The sequence below is a fragment of the Bos javanicus genome, chromosome Y, assembly GCF_032452875.1.
Source record: "Bos javanicus breed banteng chromosome Y, ARS-OSU_banteng_1.0, whole genome shotgun sequence".
NCBI lineage: Eukaryota > Metazoa > Chordata > Mammalia > Artiodactyla > Bovidae > Bos > Bos javanicus.
The window spans coordinates 381001-399777 of record NC_083898.1 but is presented as its reverse complement, the minus strand read 5'-3'; the positions used below and the strand labels follow the sequence as shown (position 1 = coordinate 399777).

The following is an 18777-nucleotide window of genomic DNA, read 5'->3' as shown; positions in this document are numbered from 1 at the left end:
CTGCAGTCTCAAGAATTTTTGAAAATGTTTTTTGCTTTTATCTTAAGCTTATAATGAGTTTTGAATAATATTTTGTGTGTAGTGTGAGGTATAGTTCCAAGTTCATTGTTCTGCATATATTTATTCCATTTTCCAGCGTTTGTTTAAAAGGCTTTTTTTTTTTTTAATGGCAGTGTCCTGGCATTTGTTTAAAATCATGTGATCATAGTTGTAAGGATTTATTTTGGGCTTTGTTTTATTTTTCATTAATGCATATGTTATGCCACATTGATTACTGCAGCTTTATAGAAGTTTTTTTTTAACTCAAAAAATTAAGGTCATTTTGGCTATTCCCAGGTCTTTTAACATGACTTAAAAATTGAGCATTAGTCTGTCAGTTTCCTAAAAGAAATTACCTAAGATTATGATAGGCAGTTGTAGCTTCAATTCAGTTAAGTTCACTCTCTCAGTCGTGTCCGACTCTTTCTACCCCATGAACCTCAGCACCCCAGGTCTCCCTGTCCATCAGCAACTCCTGGAGTTTACCCAAACTCACGTCCAATGAATCGGTGATGCCATCCAACCATGTCATTCTCTCTTGTCCCCTTCTCCTGTCCCCAATCCTTCCCAGCCTCAGAGTCTTTTCCAGTGAGTCAGCTCTTTGCATGAGATGGCCAGAGTACTAGAGTTTCAGCTTTAGCATCATTCCTTCCAAAGAACACTACGAACAAAGCTAGTAGAGGTGATGGAATTCCAGTTGAGCTATTTAAGATCCTTAAAGATGATGCTGTTGAAGTGCTGCACTCAATATGCCAGCAAATTTGGAAAACTCAGCAGTGGCCACAGGACTGGAAAAGGTCAGTTTTCATTCCAGTCCCAAAGAAAGGCAATACCAAAGAATGCTCAAGTTCAGTTCAGTTTAGTCTCTCAGTTGTGTCCAACTCTTTGCGACCCCATGAATCACATCATGCCAGGCCTCCTTGTCCATCACCAACTCCCGGAGTGCATTCAGACTCATGTCCATTGAGTCAGTGATGCCATCCAGCCATCTCATCCTCTGTCATCCCCTTCTCTTCCTGCCCCGATCCCTCCCAGCATCGGAGTCTTTTCCAATGAGTCAACTCTTTGCATGAGGTGGCCAAAGTACTGGAGTTTCAACTTTAGCATCATTCCTTCCAAAGAAATCCCAGGGATGATCTCCTTCAGAATGGACTGGTTGGATCTCTTTGCAGTCCAGGAGACTCTCAAGAGTCTTCTCCAACACCACAGTTCAAAAGCATCAATTCCTTGGCACTCAGCCTTCTTCAGAGTCCAACTCTCACATGCATACATGACCACAGGAAAGACCAGAGCCTTGACTAGACAGATCTTTGTTGGCAAAGTAATGTCTCTGCTTTTCAATATGCTGTCTAGGTTGGTCATAACTTTCCTTCCAAGGAGTAAGCATCTTTTAATTTTATGGCTGCATTCACCATCTGCGGTGATTTTGGAGCCCAGAAAAATAAAGTCTGACACTGTTTCCACTGTTTCCCCTTCTATTTCCCATCAAGTGATGGGACTGGATGCCATGATCTTCGTTTTCTGAATGTTGAGCTTTACGCCAACTTTTTCACTCTTTCACTTTCATCAAGAGGCGTTTTAGTTCCTCTTCACTTTCTGCCATAAGGGTGGTGTCATCTGCATATCTGAGGTTATTGATATTTCTCCCGGCAGTCTTGATTCCAGCTTGTGCTTCTTCCAGTCCAGTGTTTCTCATGATATACTCTGCATGTAAGTTAAATAAGCAGGGTGACAATATACAGTCTTGACATATTCCTTTTCCTATTTGAAACCAGTCTGTTGTTCCATGTCCAGTTCTAACTGTTGCTTCCTGACCTGCATACAGATTTCTCAAGAAGCAGGTCAGGTGGTCTGGTATTCCCATCTCTTTGAATTTTCCACAGTTTACTGTGATCCACACAGTCAAAGGTTTTGGCATAGTCAATAAAGCAGAAATAGATGTTCTGAAAGTCTCTTGCTTTTTCCATGATCCATCAGATGTTGGCAATTTGATCTCCAGTTCCTTTGGCTTTTCTAAAACCAGCTCGAACATCTGCAAGTTCATGGTTCACGTATTGCTGAAGCCTGGCTTGGAGAATTTTGAGCATTACTTTACTAGAATGTGAGATGAGTGCAATTGTGCGATAGTTTGAGCATTCTTTGGCATTGCCTTTCTTTGGGATTGGAATGAAAACTGACCTTTTCCAGTCCTGTGGCCACTACTGAGTTTTCCAAATTTGCTGGCATATTGAGTGCAGCACTTTTACAACATCATCTTTCAGGATTTGAAATAGCTCAACTGGAATTCCATCACCTCCACTAGGTTTGTTCGTAGTGATGCGTTCTAAGGCCCACTTGACTTCACATTCCAGAATGTCTGGCTCTATATCAGTGATCACACCATTGTGATTATCTTGGTCATGAAGATCTTTTTTGTACAATTCTTCTGTGTATTCTTTCCACCTCTTCTGAATATCTTCTGCTTCTGTTAGGTCCATACTATTTCTGTCCTTCATCAAGCCCATCTTTGCATGAAATGTTCCCTTGGTATCTCTAATTTTCTTGAAGAGATCTCTAGTCTTTCCCATTCTGTTGTTTTCCTCTATTTCTTTGCATTGATTGCTGAAGAAGGCTTTCTTATCTCTTGTTGCTATTCTTTGGAACTCTGCATTCAGATGCTTATATCTTTCCTTTTCTCCTTTGCTTTCCACTTCTCTTCCTTTCACAGCTATCTGTAAGGCCTCCCCAGACAGCCATTTTGCCTTTTTGCATTTCTTTTCAATGGGGATGGTCTTGATCCCTGTCTCCTGTACAATGTCTCGAACCTCATTCCATAGTTCATCAGGCACTCTATCTATCAGATCTAGGCCCTTAAATCTGTTTTTCACTTCCACTGTATAATCATAAGGGATTTGATTTAGGTCATACCTGAATGGTGTAGTGGTTTTCCCTACTTTCTTCAATTTAAGTCTGAATTTGGTAATAAGGATTTCATGATCTGAGCCACAGTCAACTCCTGGTCTTGTTTTTGCTGACTGTATAAAGCTTCTCCATCTTTGGCTGCAAAGAATATAGTCAGTCTGATTTCGGTGTTGACAATCTGGTGATGTCCATGTGGAGAGTCTCTCTTGTGTTGTTGGAGGAGGATGTTTGCTGTGACCAGTGCATTTTCTTGGCAAAACTCTCTTAGTCTTTGCCCTGCTGCATTCTGTATTCCAAGGCCAAATTTGCGTGTTACTCCAGTTGTTTCTTGGCTTCCTACTTTTGCATTCCAGTCCCCTGTAATGAAAAGGACATCTTTTTTGGGTGTTAGTTCTAAAAGGTCTTGTAGGTCTTCATAGAACCGTTCAGCTTCTTCAGTGTTACTGGTTGGGGCATAGACTTGGATTACTGTGGTATTGAATGGTTTGCCTTGAAAACGAACAGAGATCATTCTGTTGTTTTTGAGATTGCATCCAAGTACTGCATTTTGGGCTCTTTTGTTGACCATGATGGCTACTCCATTTCTTCTGAGGGATTCCTGCCTGCAGTAGTAGATAAAATTTTCATCTGACTTAAATTCACCCATTCCAGTCCATTTTAGTTCACTGATTCCTAGAATATCGACATTCACTCTTGCCAACTCTTTGATCTCTTCCAATTTGCCTTGATTCATGGACCTGACATTCCAGGTTCCTATGCAGTATTGCTCTTTACAGCATCAGACCCTGCTTCCACCTACCGCACAATTGCACTCATCTCACATGCTAGTAAAATGATGCTCAAATTCTCCAAGCCTGGCTTCAGCAGTACGTAAACCATGAATTTCCAGATGTTCAAGATGGTTTTACAAAAGGCAGAGGAACCAGACCCCGAATTGCCAGCATCCACTGGATTATGGAAAAAGCAAGAGAGTTCTAGAAAAACATCTATTTCTGATTTATTGACTATGCCAAAGCCTTTGACTGTGTGGATCACAATAAACTGTGGAAAATTCTGAAAGAGTTGGGAATACCAGAGTACCTGACCTGCTTCTTGAGAAAGCTATATGCAGGTCAGGAAGCAACAATTAGAACTGGACATGGAACAACAGACTGGTTCCAAATAGGAAAAGCAGTAGGTCAAGGCTGTATATTGTCACCCTGCTTATTTAACTTCTATGCAGAGTAGGTCATGAGAAGCACTGGGCTGGAAGAAGCAGAAGCTGGAATCAAGATCACCGGGAGAAATATCAATAACCTCAGATATGCAGATGACACCACCCTTATGGCAGAAAGTGAAGAGGAGCTAAAAAGCCTCTTGATGAAAGTGAAAGTGGAGAGTGAAAAAGTTGGCTTAAATCCAACATTCAGAAAACTAGGATCATGGCATCTGATCCCAAAACTTCATTGGAAATAGATGGGGAAACAGTGGAAACAGTGTCAGACTTTATTTTTTTGGGCTCCAAAATCACTGTAGATGGTGATTGCAGCCATGAGATTACAAGACGCTTACTCCTTGGAAGGAAAGTTATGACCAACTTAGACAGCATATTGAAAAGCAGAGACATTACTTTGCCAACAAAGGTCCGTCTGGTCAAGGCTATGGTTTTTCCAGTAGTCATATATGGATGTGAGTTGAACTATGAAGAGAGCTGAGTGCTCTCAGAATTGATGCGTTTGAACTGTGGTGTTGGAGAAGACTCTTGAGAGTCCCTTGGACTGCAAGGAGATCCAACCAGTCCAGTCTAAAGCAGATCAGTCCTGGGTGTTCTTTGGAAGGAATGATGGTAAAGCTGAAACTCCAGTACTTTGGCCACCTCATGCAAAGATTTGACTCATTGGAAAAGACTCTGATGCTGGGAGGGATTGAGGGCAGGAGGAGAAGGGGACGAGAGAGGATCAGATGGCTGGATGGCGTCACCGACTGGATGGATGTGAGTTTGAGTGAACTCCGGGAGTAGGTGATGGACAGGGAGACCTCTGTGTGCTGCGATTCATGGGGATCGCAAAGAGTTGGACACGAATGAGTGACTGAACTGATCTGAACTGAGGGTATTTTGGTAGCAGAATTTGTTCTAATGACGTTCTGTTGCTTTCCTTTTAATGGTTCACATTTTCAGTGTCAGCCAGGGAGTTGTTTACTAGACATAAATCCCAAGGAATTTTTACTGCATTGTGTTTTCTGAAATTTTTGTATTTTTATAGTTAAGTCTGATTCATTTGATCTAAATTCTGTGAGAGTTGGATGGCAGGGATTTTGATTGTTATGCAGGTTTTTTTGTGTGCTTGTTTTGGTTTTTGGTTTCCTATGTATGTTCAGCTCTTCTACCATCGAGAAAAAGTATCTTTCTTCTTGCCTGCATTAGATTAATTTTGCATCTTCATCAAATATCAATTGGGTATATTTGTAGGGCACTATTTCTAGGTTCTCTGTTTTGTGTCATTCTCTGTCCCTCTCAATATTACAGCTTTGCTTAGTGTTTACATATCAATTTTGCAGTCAGGCACAGAGATTCCTCTCACTGTATTTGTCTTTATTCAGAATTATATATTGCAGTTCCTTTGTCTTTACATGTAAAATTTTAGCACAGTTTTGTCTGATACAGTGAAAATATTGCTGGGATTTGTCAAATATATTAAACCTGTGTATCAATTTAGTGAGACTTAACATTTTTGCTATCTTCAGTCTTCTGTTCCATGAAAACCATATTGCTTTTTGTTAGAATATTGAGTTCCTTCTTCTGCTTCTGAACCCTGTAACAATGTTTTATACTTAGGAATATAAATATATTTTCTGAAGCAGTTATAGATGTTCTGGGTATTTCTTATATTCATAAATTGATCACTACTATATAGAAATAATCTGTTGTGTATACTTAAATCCTGTGATCTTAAGTACAGTAGTCTTTAAATTTTTTCCTCTAAACTCTTTGAAATTTTTTACATATAAAATCATATGATCTTCATGTTATTTCTTCTTTCTTCCTAAATGGATGTCTTTTTTATTCTTCCTTTATATTTAGAATTTCTTATACAGCATTGTCTTAGATAATAAATAGAAAAAGCATTCATGTTTCACTAATAATAATGATAACTGTGTGTTTTTTGTAGATGTCTTTCATCAGAGTTCAGAAAGTTCTACTCCATTTCTATTTTCTGAGTGTTTCTGTCATAAATAGATGTTAAATTTTGTCAGATGTTTTTCTACATTCATTAATATGATTGTTTTTCTTTCTTAATGTACTGGGTTACAGTAATTATTTTTCCTGTATTGAATTAGCAATCCATCCTTCCCTTGCTGATGGTCATATCCTGTTACTCTATTATTGCTAAATTCCAGTTTCTAGTATTTTGTTGAGGAAGTACAAATCTGTATTCATTAGGGGTTGGTTTGCAGTGTGGTATGTGTGTACATCAAGGTATTCTTTTGTAAAATGAATGGGAAATTGTGTTCTATTTTCTGGAAGAAATTATGTACAATAAGTGATAAAAGTGCTAGGTAGAAATCTCCCATGAAACTATCTTGGTCTGTTCTTTTTGTTTCTGGAAATTTGTAAATCATGAATTTAATTTTTCATAAGTTCTTCTACAGTTATTTTATGTCGTATGAGTTGTAGTAATTTGTGTTTTTTCAGTCATGTAGTTCATACCATATAAATTGTCTTATGTTTGTAGAGTTGTGTCTGTCATTCCCTATTATCCTTTCTGCAGCCTGGATAGTGATATATTTGTTTCATTTTTTATTTTAGTAATTTGTGTATTTTTCTTTTCGCCTTGTTCAAATACTGGAAGTATGTTAGATTCTTCCAGACTACCAAGTTGTTATTTCATTGTCTTCTCTGTTATTTTTCTGATATACTGTACCCAGACTAAACAAGAACTACCCATTCTCACTCATGCCAGAGCTGAAAACTACCCTGCTAATTTCATCTGAATGATTTTTACTGCTCTAGGTACCTAATTCAAGTGGAATCATATAATACTTGACTTTTAGTATCTGGCGTATTTCGCTGACTGTCATGTCCTCAAGATTCATGCATATTGTAAAATATATCAGTTTTTTTACTTTTTAAGTGAATAATATTTTATAATATGGATATGCCACATTTGCTTATGCATTCTTCCATAGATGGACACTTGGATTGTTTCCACATTTAGCTATTGTGAATTAAAATGGTGCTGTGACTGTGGTATAGAAATGTCAGTTTGAGACCTTGTTTTCAGTTCTTTTGCATACATAACCAGAAGTGGAAGTGATGGATCATGTGGTAATTCTAATTTTAATTTTTTGAGAAACTGGTGTACTGTTTTCTGTAGCAGCTGTACCATTTTACATTTACACCAGCAATACACAAATGTTTCACATTCTCATTGATAGTTATTGTGTATTTCTGAAAACAGCCATGCTTATGCATATGAAGTAGTTCCCCATTGTAACTTTGATTTGCATTTCTCTAATCAGTGATGTTGGAGAAGGCAATGGCACCCCACTCCAATACTCTTTGCCTGAAAAATCCCATGGACTGAGGAGCTTTGTGGGCTGCAGTCCATGGGGTCGATAAGAGTCAGACACGACTGAGTGACTTCACTTTCATTTTTCACTTTCATGCATTGAAGAAGGAAATGGCAACCCACTCCAGTGTTATTGCCTGGACAATCCCAGGGATGGGGTAGCCTGGTGGGCTGCCGTCTATCGGGTCACACAGAGTCGGACACGACTGAAATGACTTAGCAGCAGCAATCAGTGTGTTGAGCATCTTTCATGTGCTCGTGTCGAATTTATATCTTCTTTGGAGAAATATCTTAAGTTCTTTGCCCATTTTTGAACTGGGGTGTTTTGTTGTTGAGTTTTAGAATCTCTTAATGTATTTTGTATTAGGTATCTTTTCCCATCTTTTTATTATATAAGTTAAAAGTCTACAGTGGTAGAAGTAAAGTATAAATAGAGATTTTGCTTCTTCTGCTATTTAGTCTTCTTTTTGAATACTGTTTTCCTCGAATGGGAAGTAAATTGTACTCTTGGTGTGTATATGTGGGTGTAGTGAATTGACTGTAATTTATCAGAGTCATGTATAAAGTAGTGATGACCTAATAATACATGTCTAAAGTGATATTGATGTGATTTTTTTTTTCTAGGCAAGTTGGACAAATGCAAGTAAAAAGCAACGTGAAAAGCTGCTAGAGCTGATACGACGTCTTGCAGAAGATGATAAAGATGGTGTGATGGCACACAAAGTGTTGAACCTTCTTTGGAATCTGGCTCATAGTGATGATGTGCCTGTAGACATCATGGACCTAGCTCTCAGTGCCCACATAAAAATACTAGATTATAGTTGTTCCCAGGTATGTGAGTGCTTCTTTGCTCTTGTTTTCTGACTTTCCCCCACAAATAGGATATCTTTGTTACAGAATAATTCCACTATTTAATCATTCCAAGAGTAATATTTAAGGATTGTCTTAATTTACATTGTCAAATAAGTCTAGTTTTCTCCTCTAACATTTTTCCCAACAAATTCTTAATATCATTCACTGAACATTTTTAGCACATTGTGAGAGGGTCTATACAGATGAAACAACTCATAATAATATTGATGATGGTCAAATGAAACTGTGATTCACTAAAACCAATTAGTACTTCGGAAGTTAGGATAATTAAATTTTTTTGCTCAAAACACGGTTTGTTTGTTTTTACAAGTTTGCTGAAAAACAGAGGGTTTTCTTATTAGCAAGTCATAACAGCTTCCCTGTGTTTATCTTATAAATGTAAATTTACTAAAGTCACAGATAAAAGGACTAACCAGTAAATAATACCAGATTTTTAGAAACAAACTTACCATACTACATTGTTCAACATTTAAAATTTTCCTTTCTGTAAAAACATGTGCCTGTTTTCTCTTCCATTCTGTTTGTGTTTTGATTTCTTTTTATTCTTATGAAAAAGTGGTATTTGTTGACCTTTTTAGAAAATAAATACACCAACTTTACACACACATATAGTAATACTTGGGATTGTATGTTTTGCCTTTTATATAATTAAGAACTTTATAAAACAGTTAAAATTCAATGCTCACATATAAGTGTGTGTTTTAAAAGTCAAATTTTCTGTTAATGTTCATGAGCTTGGAATTTATACCATATTGCAGATATATCTGGATCCATGGAACACTGACTCCATAGTAGTTCTTTACAGTTTAGAGTTCACGTGATAAGTTCAAATGAAAAACATACTGAAAGTGTTTTATTTAATTATATTATTATAATTACATCATCATTTTTATGAGGCTTAGCTTAAAAGTTTTTCTACTTTGTATTCTCAAAGTAATTTGGAGGTAGATTTATATTGAACATTGGTCCTTCAACCATAATTTTGTGTGTGTATAAGGATCGAGACACACAAAAGATCCAGTGGATAGATCGCTTTATTGAAGAACTTCGCATAAATGACAAATGGGTAATTCCTGCACTGAAACAAATAAGAGAAATTTGTAGTTTGTTTGGGGAAGCACCTCAGAATTTAAGGTAAGGCTTTTACTTCAGAAAATTATTTATTTTTATTTATCTTATGTTGAAAACAGTGTATCAGTGATAGCAGATTTTAACAAAAATGAGTGGGAAAACAGTAAGCTTAATGAAGTTAAGATTTCTTGATTGTATTTTCCTTTATATTTAGTGACAATTTATCCAGTTGTATGTAGCAATTAAGTATGAATTAAGATATTGCCTTCTGCTCTTAGTTCAGAATTACCCCAATTCTAGCAGATATTCCAGATATTATCATGGGCTGGGCTTTCTTTATCTCACTTCTTATTTCATCTTAACCTTTTCTGCCAATTCCCTCTTCCTTGGCTTTATACACATTCTTAGTTGCATATGATAGTATTTCATGCAGTCTTTAGTATATTCTTAACTGGTCTACTAGGATATAGTCTCAGTATTTTTTAAAAATTAACTTAAAATTTCGTAGTAGTGAATAATATTTTTGAAATTAGGGTGGCAGGGTTTTACATTTTTTTAAATTTTTCATAGTTAATTCTCAAAGATAAAATTAAATGTGATATAAAACATGATCAGTCTGTATTAAAAGATTTTTTTACTCTGCTTTGGCTGGATTTTCTTAAATAGCTAATTTTTTGCATTTGTACTTGATGCTAAATTATTATATGATGCTAAGTTACCATACTTGATGCTTGATACTAAGTTACTTGATGCAAAATTATTATAATAATTTATCCTTTTATATTCTTGCAGTATATGTTGAGTTAATGACAGGAGAGAAGAAGTAGCATGTAGAAAGCTCAGTGCAGTGACAGGAATACTCATAGTACAATCAGGACTCCTGATAGTGAACTCCAATGTTGACTGAGTTGTGTGATTACTTCAGCTGTGTAATCTAAGAATGCTTCTCCAACATTTAAAAATATTTTTCTTGTATATAAGACAGTTACGTAATTGCCAAATCCTTTTAACTTAAGACTTGTTACGATTATGTATATAAACAGGATTTCTGTTTAAAAGACTTATTAGATGCTGCTTTGTATTTTTCAAGTTGTATTTTTAATCTTTTTTTGTCCCCCTAATGGTGAAATAATTACATGAAATTAGGAAATTCTATGGAGAAGGCAATGGCATCCCACTCCAGCACTCCTGCCTGGAAAATCTCATGGACGGAGGAGCCTGGTGGGCCGCAGTTTGTGGGGTTGCTAAGAGTCGGACACAACTGAGCAACTTCACTGTCACTTTTCACTTTCATGCATTGGAGAAGGAAATGGCAACCCCCTCCAGTGTTCCTGCCTGGAAAATCCCAGGGACAGGGGAGTCTCTTGGGCTGCCGTCCATGGGGTCGCACAGAGTCGGACACGACTGAAGCGACTTAGCAGCAGCAGCAGCAGCAGGAAATTCTATGGAGATAAATAACTGCAGGAAATACTGAAATAGTGTAACAATACTTAATTTGTGAGGCTGTATCTTTATTATATTTGATCTCACATTCATGCATATGTTTTGTCTTTTATCAGACATAGTCTTTTTTATATTGCTTATACATTCAGTACTATACTCTGCTGACTTTTCATTTGATCAGTAGATGTATAATGATGTGACAGTTGATTGATGTTGTTGAAAATGCAAAACTAGAAGGGAACTAGATCTCTTTCTGGTGGTATCCATAGGCAAATCTGGCTACAAATTCAGTTTACTTAGAGTGAGCCTCTGTAGCTAATATCCTTGATAATGTAAATTTGCAGCTAACTGCACAGTAGTTGTGCTTTGACATCAGTATCATGTAAGATTAGTATCTTGGGTGAAATTGGAGAATACTGATAGATAGTTTTCAAGTAAAAGCATTAGAATAAATATTCATGTTTTGAGGCCATAGTTACCCTCAGATTCCTTAATGTTTTGTTCTTATAAAGGAGACTGTTGACCAAGTTTATAACAAATATAAAATATGTTAACCTTTTAAAAGTAGTAGTTAGAAATTAACATCTATAAACTTAGTTTTAGCAGTGTTCATTTGCCTGATTATACTGTTAAGTTCTTCTCGTTTTAGTCAATCTCAGCGAAGTCCCCATGTATTTTATCGTCATGATTTAATCAGTCAGCTTCAGCACAATCATGCCTTAGTTACTTTGGTAGCAGAAAACCTTGCAACTTACATGGATAGCACACGACTATATGCTAGAGGTATGTATTACGGATTGAAATTAGTTTTTGGGGTCACTCTGGCCTTCTTTCTCTATATTTTGTTTGTCCTCATGTTAATTTAATTAGACATGACAAATTTTTAAAAGGATGAAGAAATGGAAGTGAATAGGTTTACAAGCTTTAAGGGCTCTTTAACAGTTGCTTGTCTCTCTTCCTGCTTATCTTTGTTAAATTGATTTCTTTCCTTTTGTACATTGGAACTTTATCTTGTACTTATAAAGTTGTTAATTTTATAAGTTGTTACTTGTAAGTTGTTGTGGTTATTACATTCTGGGGTGTACTCCTTTTAAATTTTTTCTTTCTTAACTGCTTTCTCTTGTAATTGCTTTACAAGAAAAACTAATTTTCCTATTACCCATTTTGTCCAAGCTGATTGTTTATATGTATTAGAATTGTTTTTAGTTAAATTGATGTTTTCAGTTCTTTAAAGATCTTGATTAAAATGTTATTAGATTAGTGATCTCTATGTTTCATTTGTTCTCATAGTAATAAATTATTTAAACATGAGGATAAAATTTTCTGTGGTGTTCACAAAACTTTTCAGTGTTTGGTCTGTGTGAGGCTGCCTTTTTAATCCTTTAAACGCTAATTCCACTGTTAATTTGTTATTTCACAACTTATCAGAAACACTCTGCTGGAGCACAGAATACTGTGTTAAATTCTACCCGTATAGTATCATACCAAATTTTTAGGATAAGTAAAACCTCAGCCACCTTGTAGGTGAAGTTTTTTATATTTGAGTATGAAGGAGAAAAACTTGACCTTGTTCATTGTTGAAGATAGGATTAAGCTTAGTGTTGAAGTGAAAGTGCTGCTTAATTAACAAGATGCATTAGGATGTGTACATTCAGTTTTTCACAGAAAAGTGTGGATGTTTGTAATAACTCCTCATTGGAGTAGAATGATAGACTGTGTATGTCTCTACCTTTAATGCTTGTGGAGTAGAATGTAGTTGAGTAGTACAATGTTTGTAGACAGTGTTTGCTATACATACTCACCCATATAAATTACATAAACCTGTTTGGAAAAATTCAGTCACTCTTGAAATAACCTGAATGATCACACTGAATTATCTCATATTTTACTCATTCTGTCCATTCTAGCCTTAGTGCTAGAAAAGCAATCGAAGAATCAGGTACTAAAATGGTCCCACTCAATATATTTGTTAGATACCAAACTTAATTCTTAGCAGAATGTTAGGATGGGAAAGACACTGTAGGCATAAAACTATATTGTTCATTTTCTCTAGCAAAAGTACCCCAAATCAGCAACATACATGAGAAATTTGCATGTAGTTCTCTTCAGCTTTTCTTGAGTTAGAGTCCTCCTACATGCTAGTTAAGACCTTTTCTAAAAGTCCAGTCAGCTATATATTTAACTGGAATTTTTATTCATTTTTGTGTGAATTACTGTGTTATTTTAATGTCCATGACATTAATTGAAGCCAGAATTGCTAGTACGGTGAGTTGGAGCAGGTGTGCATTTCAGCCTCACTAGGATTATATATTCTGTTTAATCACATTACACTTGTGCTCTTAAGTTAACTCACTTTCGTGATCTCAAGAATGTCAACATTCTATGCCAGTCCAGGTTCAATGCACGATACTGGATGCTTGGGGCTAGTGCACTGGGACGACCCAGAGGGATGGTATGGGGAGGGAGGAGGGAGGAGGGTTCAGGATGGGGAGCACATGTATACCTGTGATGGATTCATTTTGATATTTGGCAAAACTAATTCAATTATGTAAAGTTTAAAAATTAAAAAAAAAAAAAGAATGTCAACATTCTTCCTTAAATCATATTTATGTTGCCTCTTTACACAGTTTATCAACTGCCTAGGTTTAAAACCTAACATCACTTCATAGCTGTATAACTTGTAAGTTAAGTGTGAGGATTTATCATATTATAAAATGAGGATAACAGTAGTTACAGCTTAATGGCTATTCTAGAAGTAAGGGTTAATGCTTGTTACTGCTGCTACTGCTAAGTCACTTCAGTCGTGTCCGACTCTGTGTGACCCCATAGACGGCAGCCCACCAGGCTCCCCCGTCCCTGGGATTCTCCAGGCAAGAACACTGGAGTGGGTTGCCATTTCCTTTTCCAATGCATGAAAGTGAAAAGTGAAAGGGAAGTTGCTCAGTCGTGTCTGACACTCTGCGAACCCATGGATTGGAGCCTACCAGGCTCCGTCCATGGGATTTTCCAGGCAGGAGTACTGGAATGGGGTTCCATTGCCTTCTCCGAATGCTTGTTACTAGATTGGTGCAAATGTAATTTCAGTTTCAGACCATGAGTTTTAAGTCATTATAACTAGGCTCAAACACATCTTTATTAATCAGAATAGTAGCCATTAGTCAACACATTTTGCCAAGAAGAAATAAGTTTATTCCTATAGCTTAAAAATCTGCCTCAGGATTTGATACACACTTGAAAAGCATGTTCTGCCTACTGCTGTTGGTGGAAGCGTTTTCCCTTTAAAAAATTGTCAAGATGCTTGAAGAATTGGTAGTTGATTGGCAGGAGGTCAGGTGAATATTGCAGATGAAGCAAAACTTTGTAGCCCACTATTGGATGCTGTGGAGAAGAATTGGGTGCTTTCTGTTGACCATTACCAGCTGAAGGCTTTGAAGCTATCAGTGCATCTCATCAGTTTATTGAGCATACTTCTCAGGTATGATGGTTTTGCCAAGATTCAGAAAGCTGTAGCAGATCAGACTGACAGTAGTAGACCACCAAACATTGACCATGACCTTTTTTTTTTTTTTTGGTGCAAGTTTGGCTTTGAAAATTGCTCTGGAGCTTCTTGGTCCAGCTACTGAGCTGGTTGTCATGTAAAATCCACTTTTCATCTCATGTCACAATCCAATTGAGATATGGTTCTTTATTGTTGCCTGGAAAAAAAGATGACACTTCAAAACTGATTTTTTAAATTTGTGGTCAGCTCAGAGACACATGCTTATGGAGCTTTTTCACCTTTCCAGTTTGCCTCAGATGCTGAATGACCATACAGTAGTTGATGTTGAGTTCTTTGGCACTTTGCTCTGTAGTTGTAAGAGGATCAGCTTCAATGATGACTGTCAGTTTGTCATTGTTAACTTCAGTAGCTAGCCACTGCGTTCCTCATCTTCAAGGCTCTAGGGCCCTTTGCAAAACTTCTTGAATCACCTCTGCACTGTATGTTTATTAGCAGTTCCTGGGCCAGATGCATTGTTGACATTACAAGTCTTCTCCACCACTCTATGACCTATTTTGAACTCCAGTAAGAAAATCACTCATTTGCTTTTTTGGACTGACATCATTTCCGTAGTCTAAAATAAATATAAAATGAACAGCAAGTAATGTCACTAGCAAAAAACCATAAGAAGTATGCATTTAAAGAATGTATAACATCCTTTAAACTTGTCAATAGATTCCAGTATCAAATGACAAAGTTCAGCAATTCAGAACTTTAATTACTTTTGCACCAATATAATAGAATTTTGGCTGGCACATAGCAAGCTCTTAAAACTTTGTTGTATTAATGAGTTTCTCTGAGTTAATTGATTATCATTAGCTTCTAACCTTTTCCACCTTAATATACTATTTGTGTTTCTTACTAGTGCTCTTTAGCAGTTGATCTTTAACTGTAGGGACAAGATTATTTATTAAGTTCTATGATTATGATGCACAACTAAAAACATGACAAACCTTTGTGACAGCTTCTGTCTGAGAAGCCTATTGCATGGATCTAAAGCATATGACAAGACATGCAACAGTATTTTTGTGAGATTCTTTGCAGTTCATGGATGTTTTCTGAATTTCATACCGAGTGGTTTGCATTTGCCATGACTACCACATCTACTAGGGATTTTTGGTTTTGGAAGAATAATTTCTGTTATGGCATGATCTTATGACTTTTACATGTGAAAGGTAAAAATGAGCTCTTTTTTAGGTGAAGTAATGCACCAGTACTTCATGAATCACAGTTGAAGAAAAATTTCTAGTGTTCATCAGCAAAATATAATGTCTCATGTAGTTCATTAGAAGAAATATCCTTTGTGTTGATTTGAACTTAATGAGAATTTTATGGGTCATTTTTCCCATTCCTGAGCAAAGTTTATAGGCTTTACACTTAATCATAAGACCAGTGGCATTCAATTATGCTTTTGTTTTCTAAGGATTGTCAGTTTGCATTACCTCTTTTTATCCTCTTTGTTTTTTATTATGATCGTCTATTTTCAAGGTCACCTACCAAAAAAAAGGCAGCCTCTTTACACGTCATTTCATAACCATGCTTTGATAAAATGTATATTCTATGGTTTTTGATCATTAATGATTCTTACTCATTTCTACCTGTGGGCCATTAAGTACTGTTAAATATTTGTATGTTCTTATGGAGCTATTTTTTTAGAGAAATAACTGTTTCTAGGACTACCACATGAAAGAATGGACAAGTCTTCAACAGGCTAAGTGTTTTTAGAGAATCATTTTGCAGTGTCAAAAACGAGTCACTTCCCAAATTAAAATAATGATACTGTGAGTGATAGCCTGAATGTTCAATATATAAGTCCATTGGTTCACAGTGATATAAATAAATGTCAGCTTATAAAGGTAGGAAAACATTGTCAATAATTAAATGAGTAAGTGAAAGTTTATTGAGGATTAGAATACTGACACAGTATCAAACTATTCTCCCACAAATTATTCATTACAGAGAGAAAAGTTGTGTTTATTGGAGCAACTTGGTAGAAACACCCTAACTAAGCAATTTAAGTTAAATTAATATTAATGGTATAAATTGACATCTTGACTTACGTTTAAGGAGATACAGGAAAAGATACAGTGTCGTTTCTGTAGTATTTCTTGGCAAATATAAATAATCTGTATCCAACTAGAGGAAGTGAAGCAAACACAAATTGAATAGCTTTAGACAAATGGGTTTATTCTTGAAAATGGTCTAGGTGGAAAAAAATAACAGACCATAAAGAACAAAGGAATTTAAGAAAACAGCCACATTAGGAATGTGACCCTAGCTTTGATTCTGGACTGGGAAAAGGAAAACAATAAAGAATGTTACTGAGACAGTTAATGAAATTTGAATATATGCAGTAGTTAGATAATAGTCTTTAATTAATCTTAAAATCAGGTAAGTACTATGGCTATGTGCTTGTTATCAGGAAATAAACCTAATTTTAGGGAGTCTCTTTAGATGGTTCAAAAAGTGATTAAAAAGTATAAAAAAAGGAGATCCTGATAAAATGAGTAGATTATGAACAAGTGGATTATATGGGCAGAAAATAATTGTATTATTTGACACTTGGAATTATATTTTTAAAAAAAGAAAAGTTACACCATGCTTTCTACTTCTTTGTGTATTTGTGTGACCCCCTCTGCTCCCTCCTGCCCCAGTCCTGCCAAGTAAGCACACACAAAGAAGTTTTCAGACAGAAGTCTCTAAAGGATGAAAAGCAGCTGAAGTAGTGGTGTAGAGTTTAGTCATGTACTTCAGGATCAGTGCTCTTTGAATACCAAAAAAAACCACATGTATGTAATAGAGAATAATTTTTACAGTTTTGAAGGCTGGACCCTTGATGTCCCAGCAATTGATGAGTTGATGGGGCTACTAAGATTTTATAACTGTTGGTAGATGTTCATGTATCTAGAAGTGCAAAGCAGTCTTTATATGTGGCCTTCTTTCCCAAATCTGGGCTTCCCTGATAGCTTAGTTGGTGAAGAATCCGCCTGCAATGCAGGAGACCCTGGTTCAATTCCTGGTAGGGAAGATCCACTGGAGAAGGGAGAGGCTATCCACTCAAGTATTCTTGGGCTTCCCTGGTAAAGCTTCCCTGATAGCTTAGCTGGTAAAGAATCTGCCTGCAATGTGGTAGACCTGGGTTCGGCCTGGAGGAGAAAGGAAAGGCTACCCACTCCAGTGTTCTGGCCTGGAGAATTCTGGACTGTGTAGTCCATGGGGTTGCAAAGAGTTGGACACAACTGAGTGACTTTCTCTTCAGTTCCCAAATCTAGTTCTAAATATAACTCTGAACATTCCCTTTGTTCTTCTATAACAAGTCACCATTTTACTTCTGAATCAGGTTTTTCTGATATGTAAAATGTTGATGTTTTGGTGATCCTGGTTGCCTTTTTCAACTCCAAAGTTAGCTCAAACAATTAGAAGTCTTTGCCTTTATTACTGACATCAGACTTCCCTGGTCCAGTGGTTGATCCCATGCCTGTCAGTGAGGAGACGCAGGTTTGATCGCTGGTGTGGGAAGATCCCACATGCCATGGATCAAGGAAGCTGTAATGTTACAACTGCTGAAACCTATGCACCCTTGAGTGTGAGATCTGCAACAGAAGACACCGCAATGAGAAACCCACTCACTGCAACTAGAGAGTAGCCCTCACTTACCACAACTAGAGAAAGCTTGCACACAGCAGTGAAGACCCAGTGTAGCCAAAAATAAATAAAATTTTTGAAGTAATAATAAGTTCCAAGGGATGCATAATTGATAAATACCAGTACTTCCAAATTTTAAAATAAGTACCTTTGATTCCTGAGTGGTTGACAGCACTGTTTGAGGCATTTATTATTTTCCATTATTTCCACTCTGTTCCATTCAGATCAGTTAGGTCATTTTCAGGCAGAGGGTTTATCCATTCTTACTTCATTTGTGATTTTTATTTTGCTGTGTAACAAGCAAAACAGAACAACCTGATGAGTAGTTGCAGAACAACCTGATGAGTAGTTCTTAAAACAGGCTTATAAAACTCATGGTTTAGTTGGGTTCTACCCTTTTTTGAGGAAGCATCTTAGACACAAAAACACTATAGTATTTTTAGAAAAGTGTGTGTTTTGGTTTTTTTCCTTTGATTTCTTATGGACAGATACTGAGAATTTTTCCCATAGTATATAGTGTTGATAGTATAAGTACTTAACAGTTCTGTATTTAAGAGGCCAAAAATTTTCAGCCTACGCTAAACCTTCTTACCAACATACATATTCGTGGTCAGAATGAGAGACTAGATTAATTTTGATTTGTTTTATTTTATCTTATGTTCTAGGCATTCATAGTCTGATGATTAAGGTAATTGTTAACTTTATCAGATGCTGTTA

At 36.4% G+C, this 18777-nt stretch overlaps 1 protein-coding gene across 2 annotated transcripts in view; it reads left to right on the top strand.

The window, feature by feature from the left end:
* Positions 1–18777, top strand: part of LOC133243836 (probable ubiquitin carboxyl-terminal hydrolase FAF-X) — a 127159-nt gene that overhangs the window by 28229 nt on the left and 80153 nt on the right. For both annotated transcript variants that reach the window (XM_061410561.1, XM_061410560.1), the window contains exons 11-13: positions 8115–8321; positions 9361–9497; positions 11512–11660. In XM_061410561.1, coding sequence (XP_061266545.1) covers positions 8115–8321; positions 9361–9497; positions 11512–11660 — 493 coding nt within the window. The remainder of the gene's footprint in view (positions 1–8114; positions 8322–9360; positions 9498–11511; positions 11661–18777) is intronic.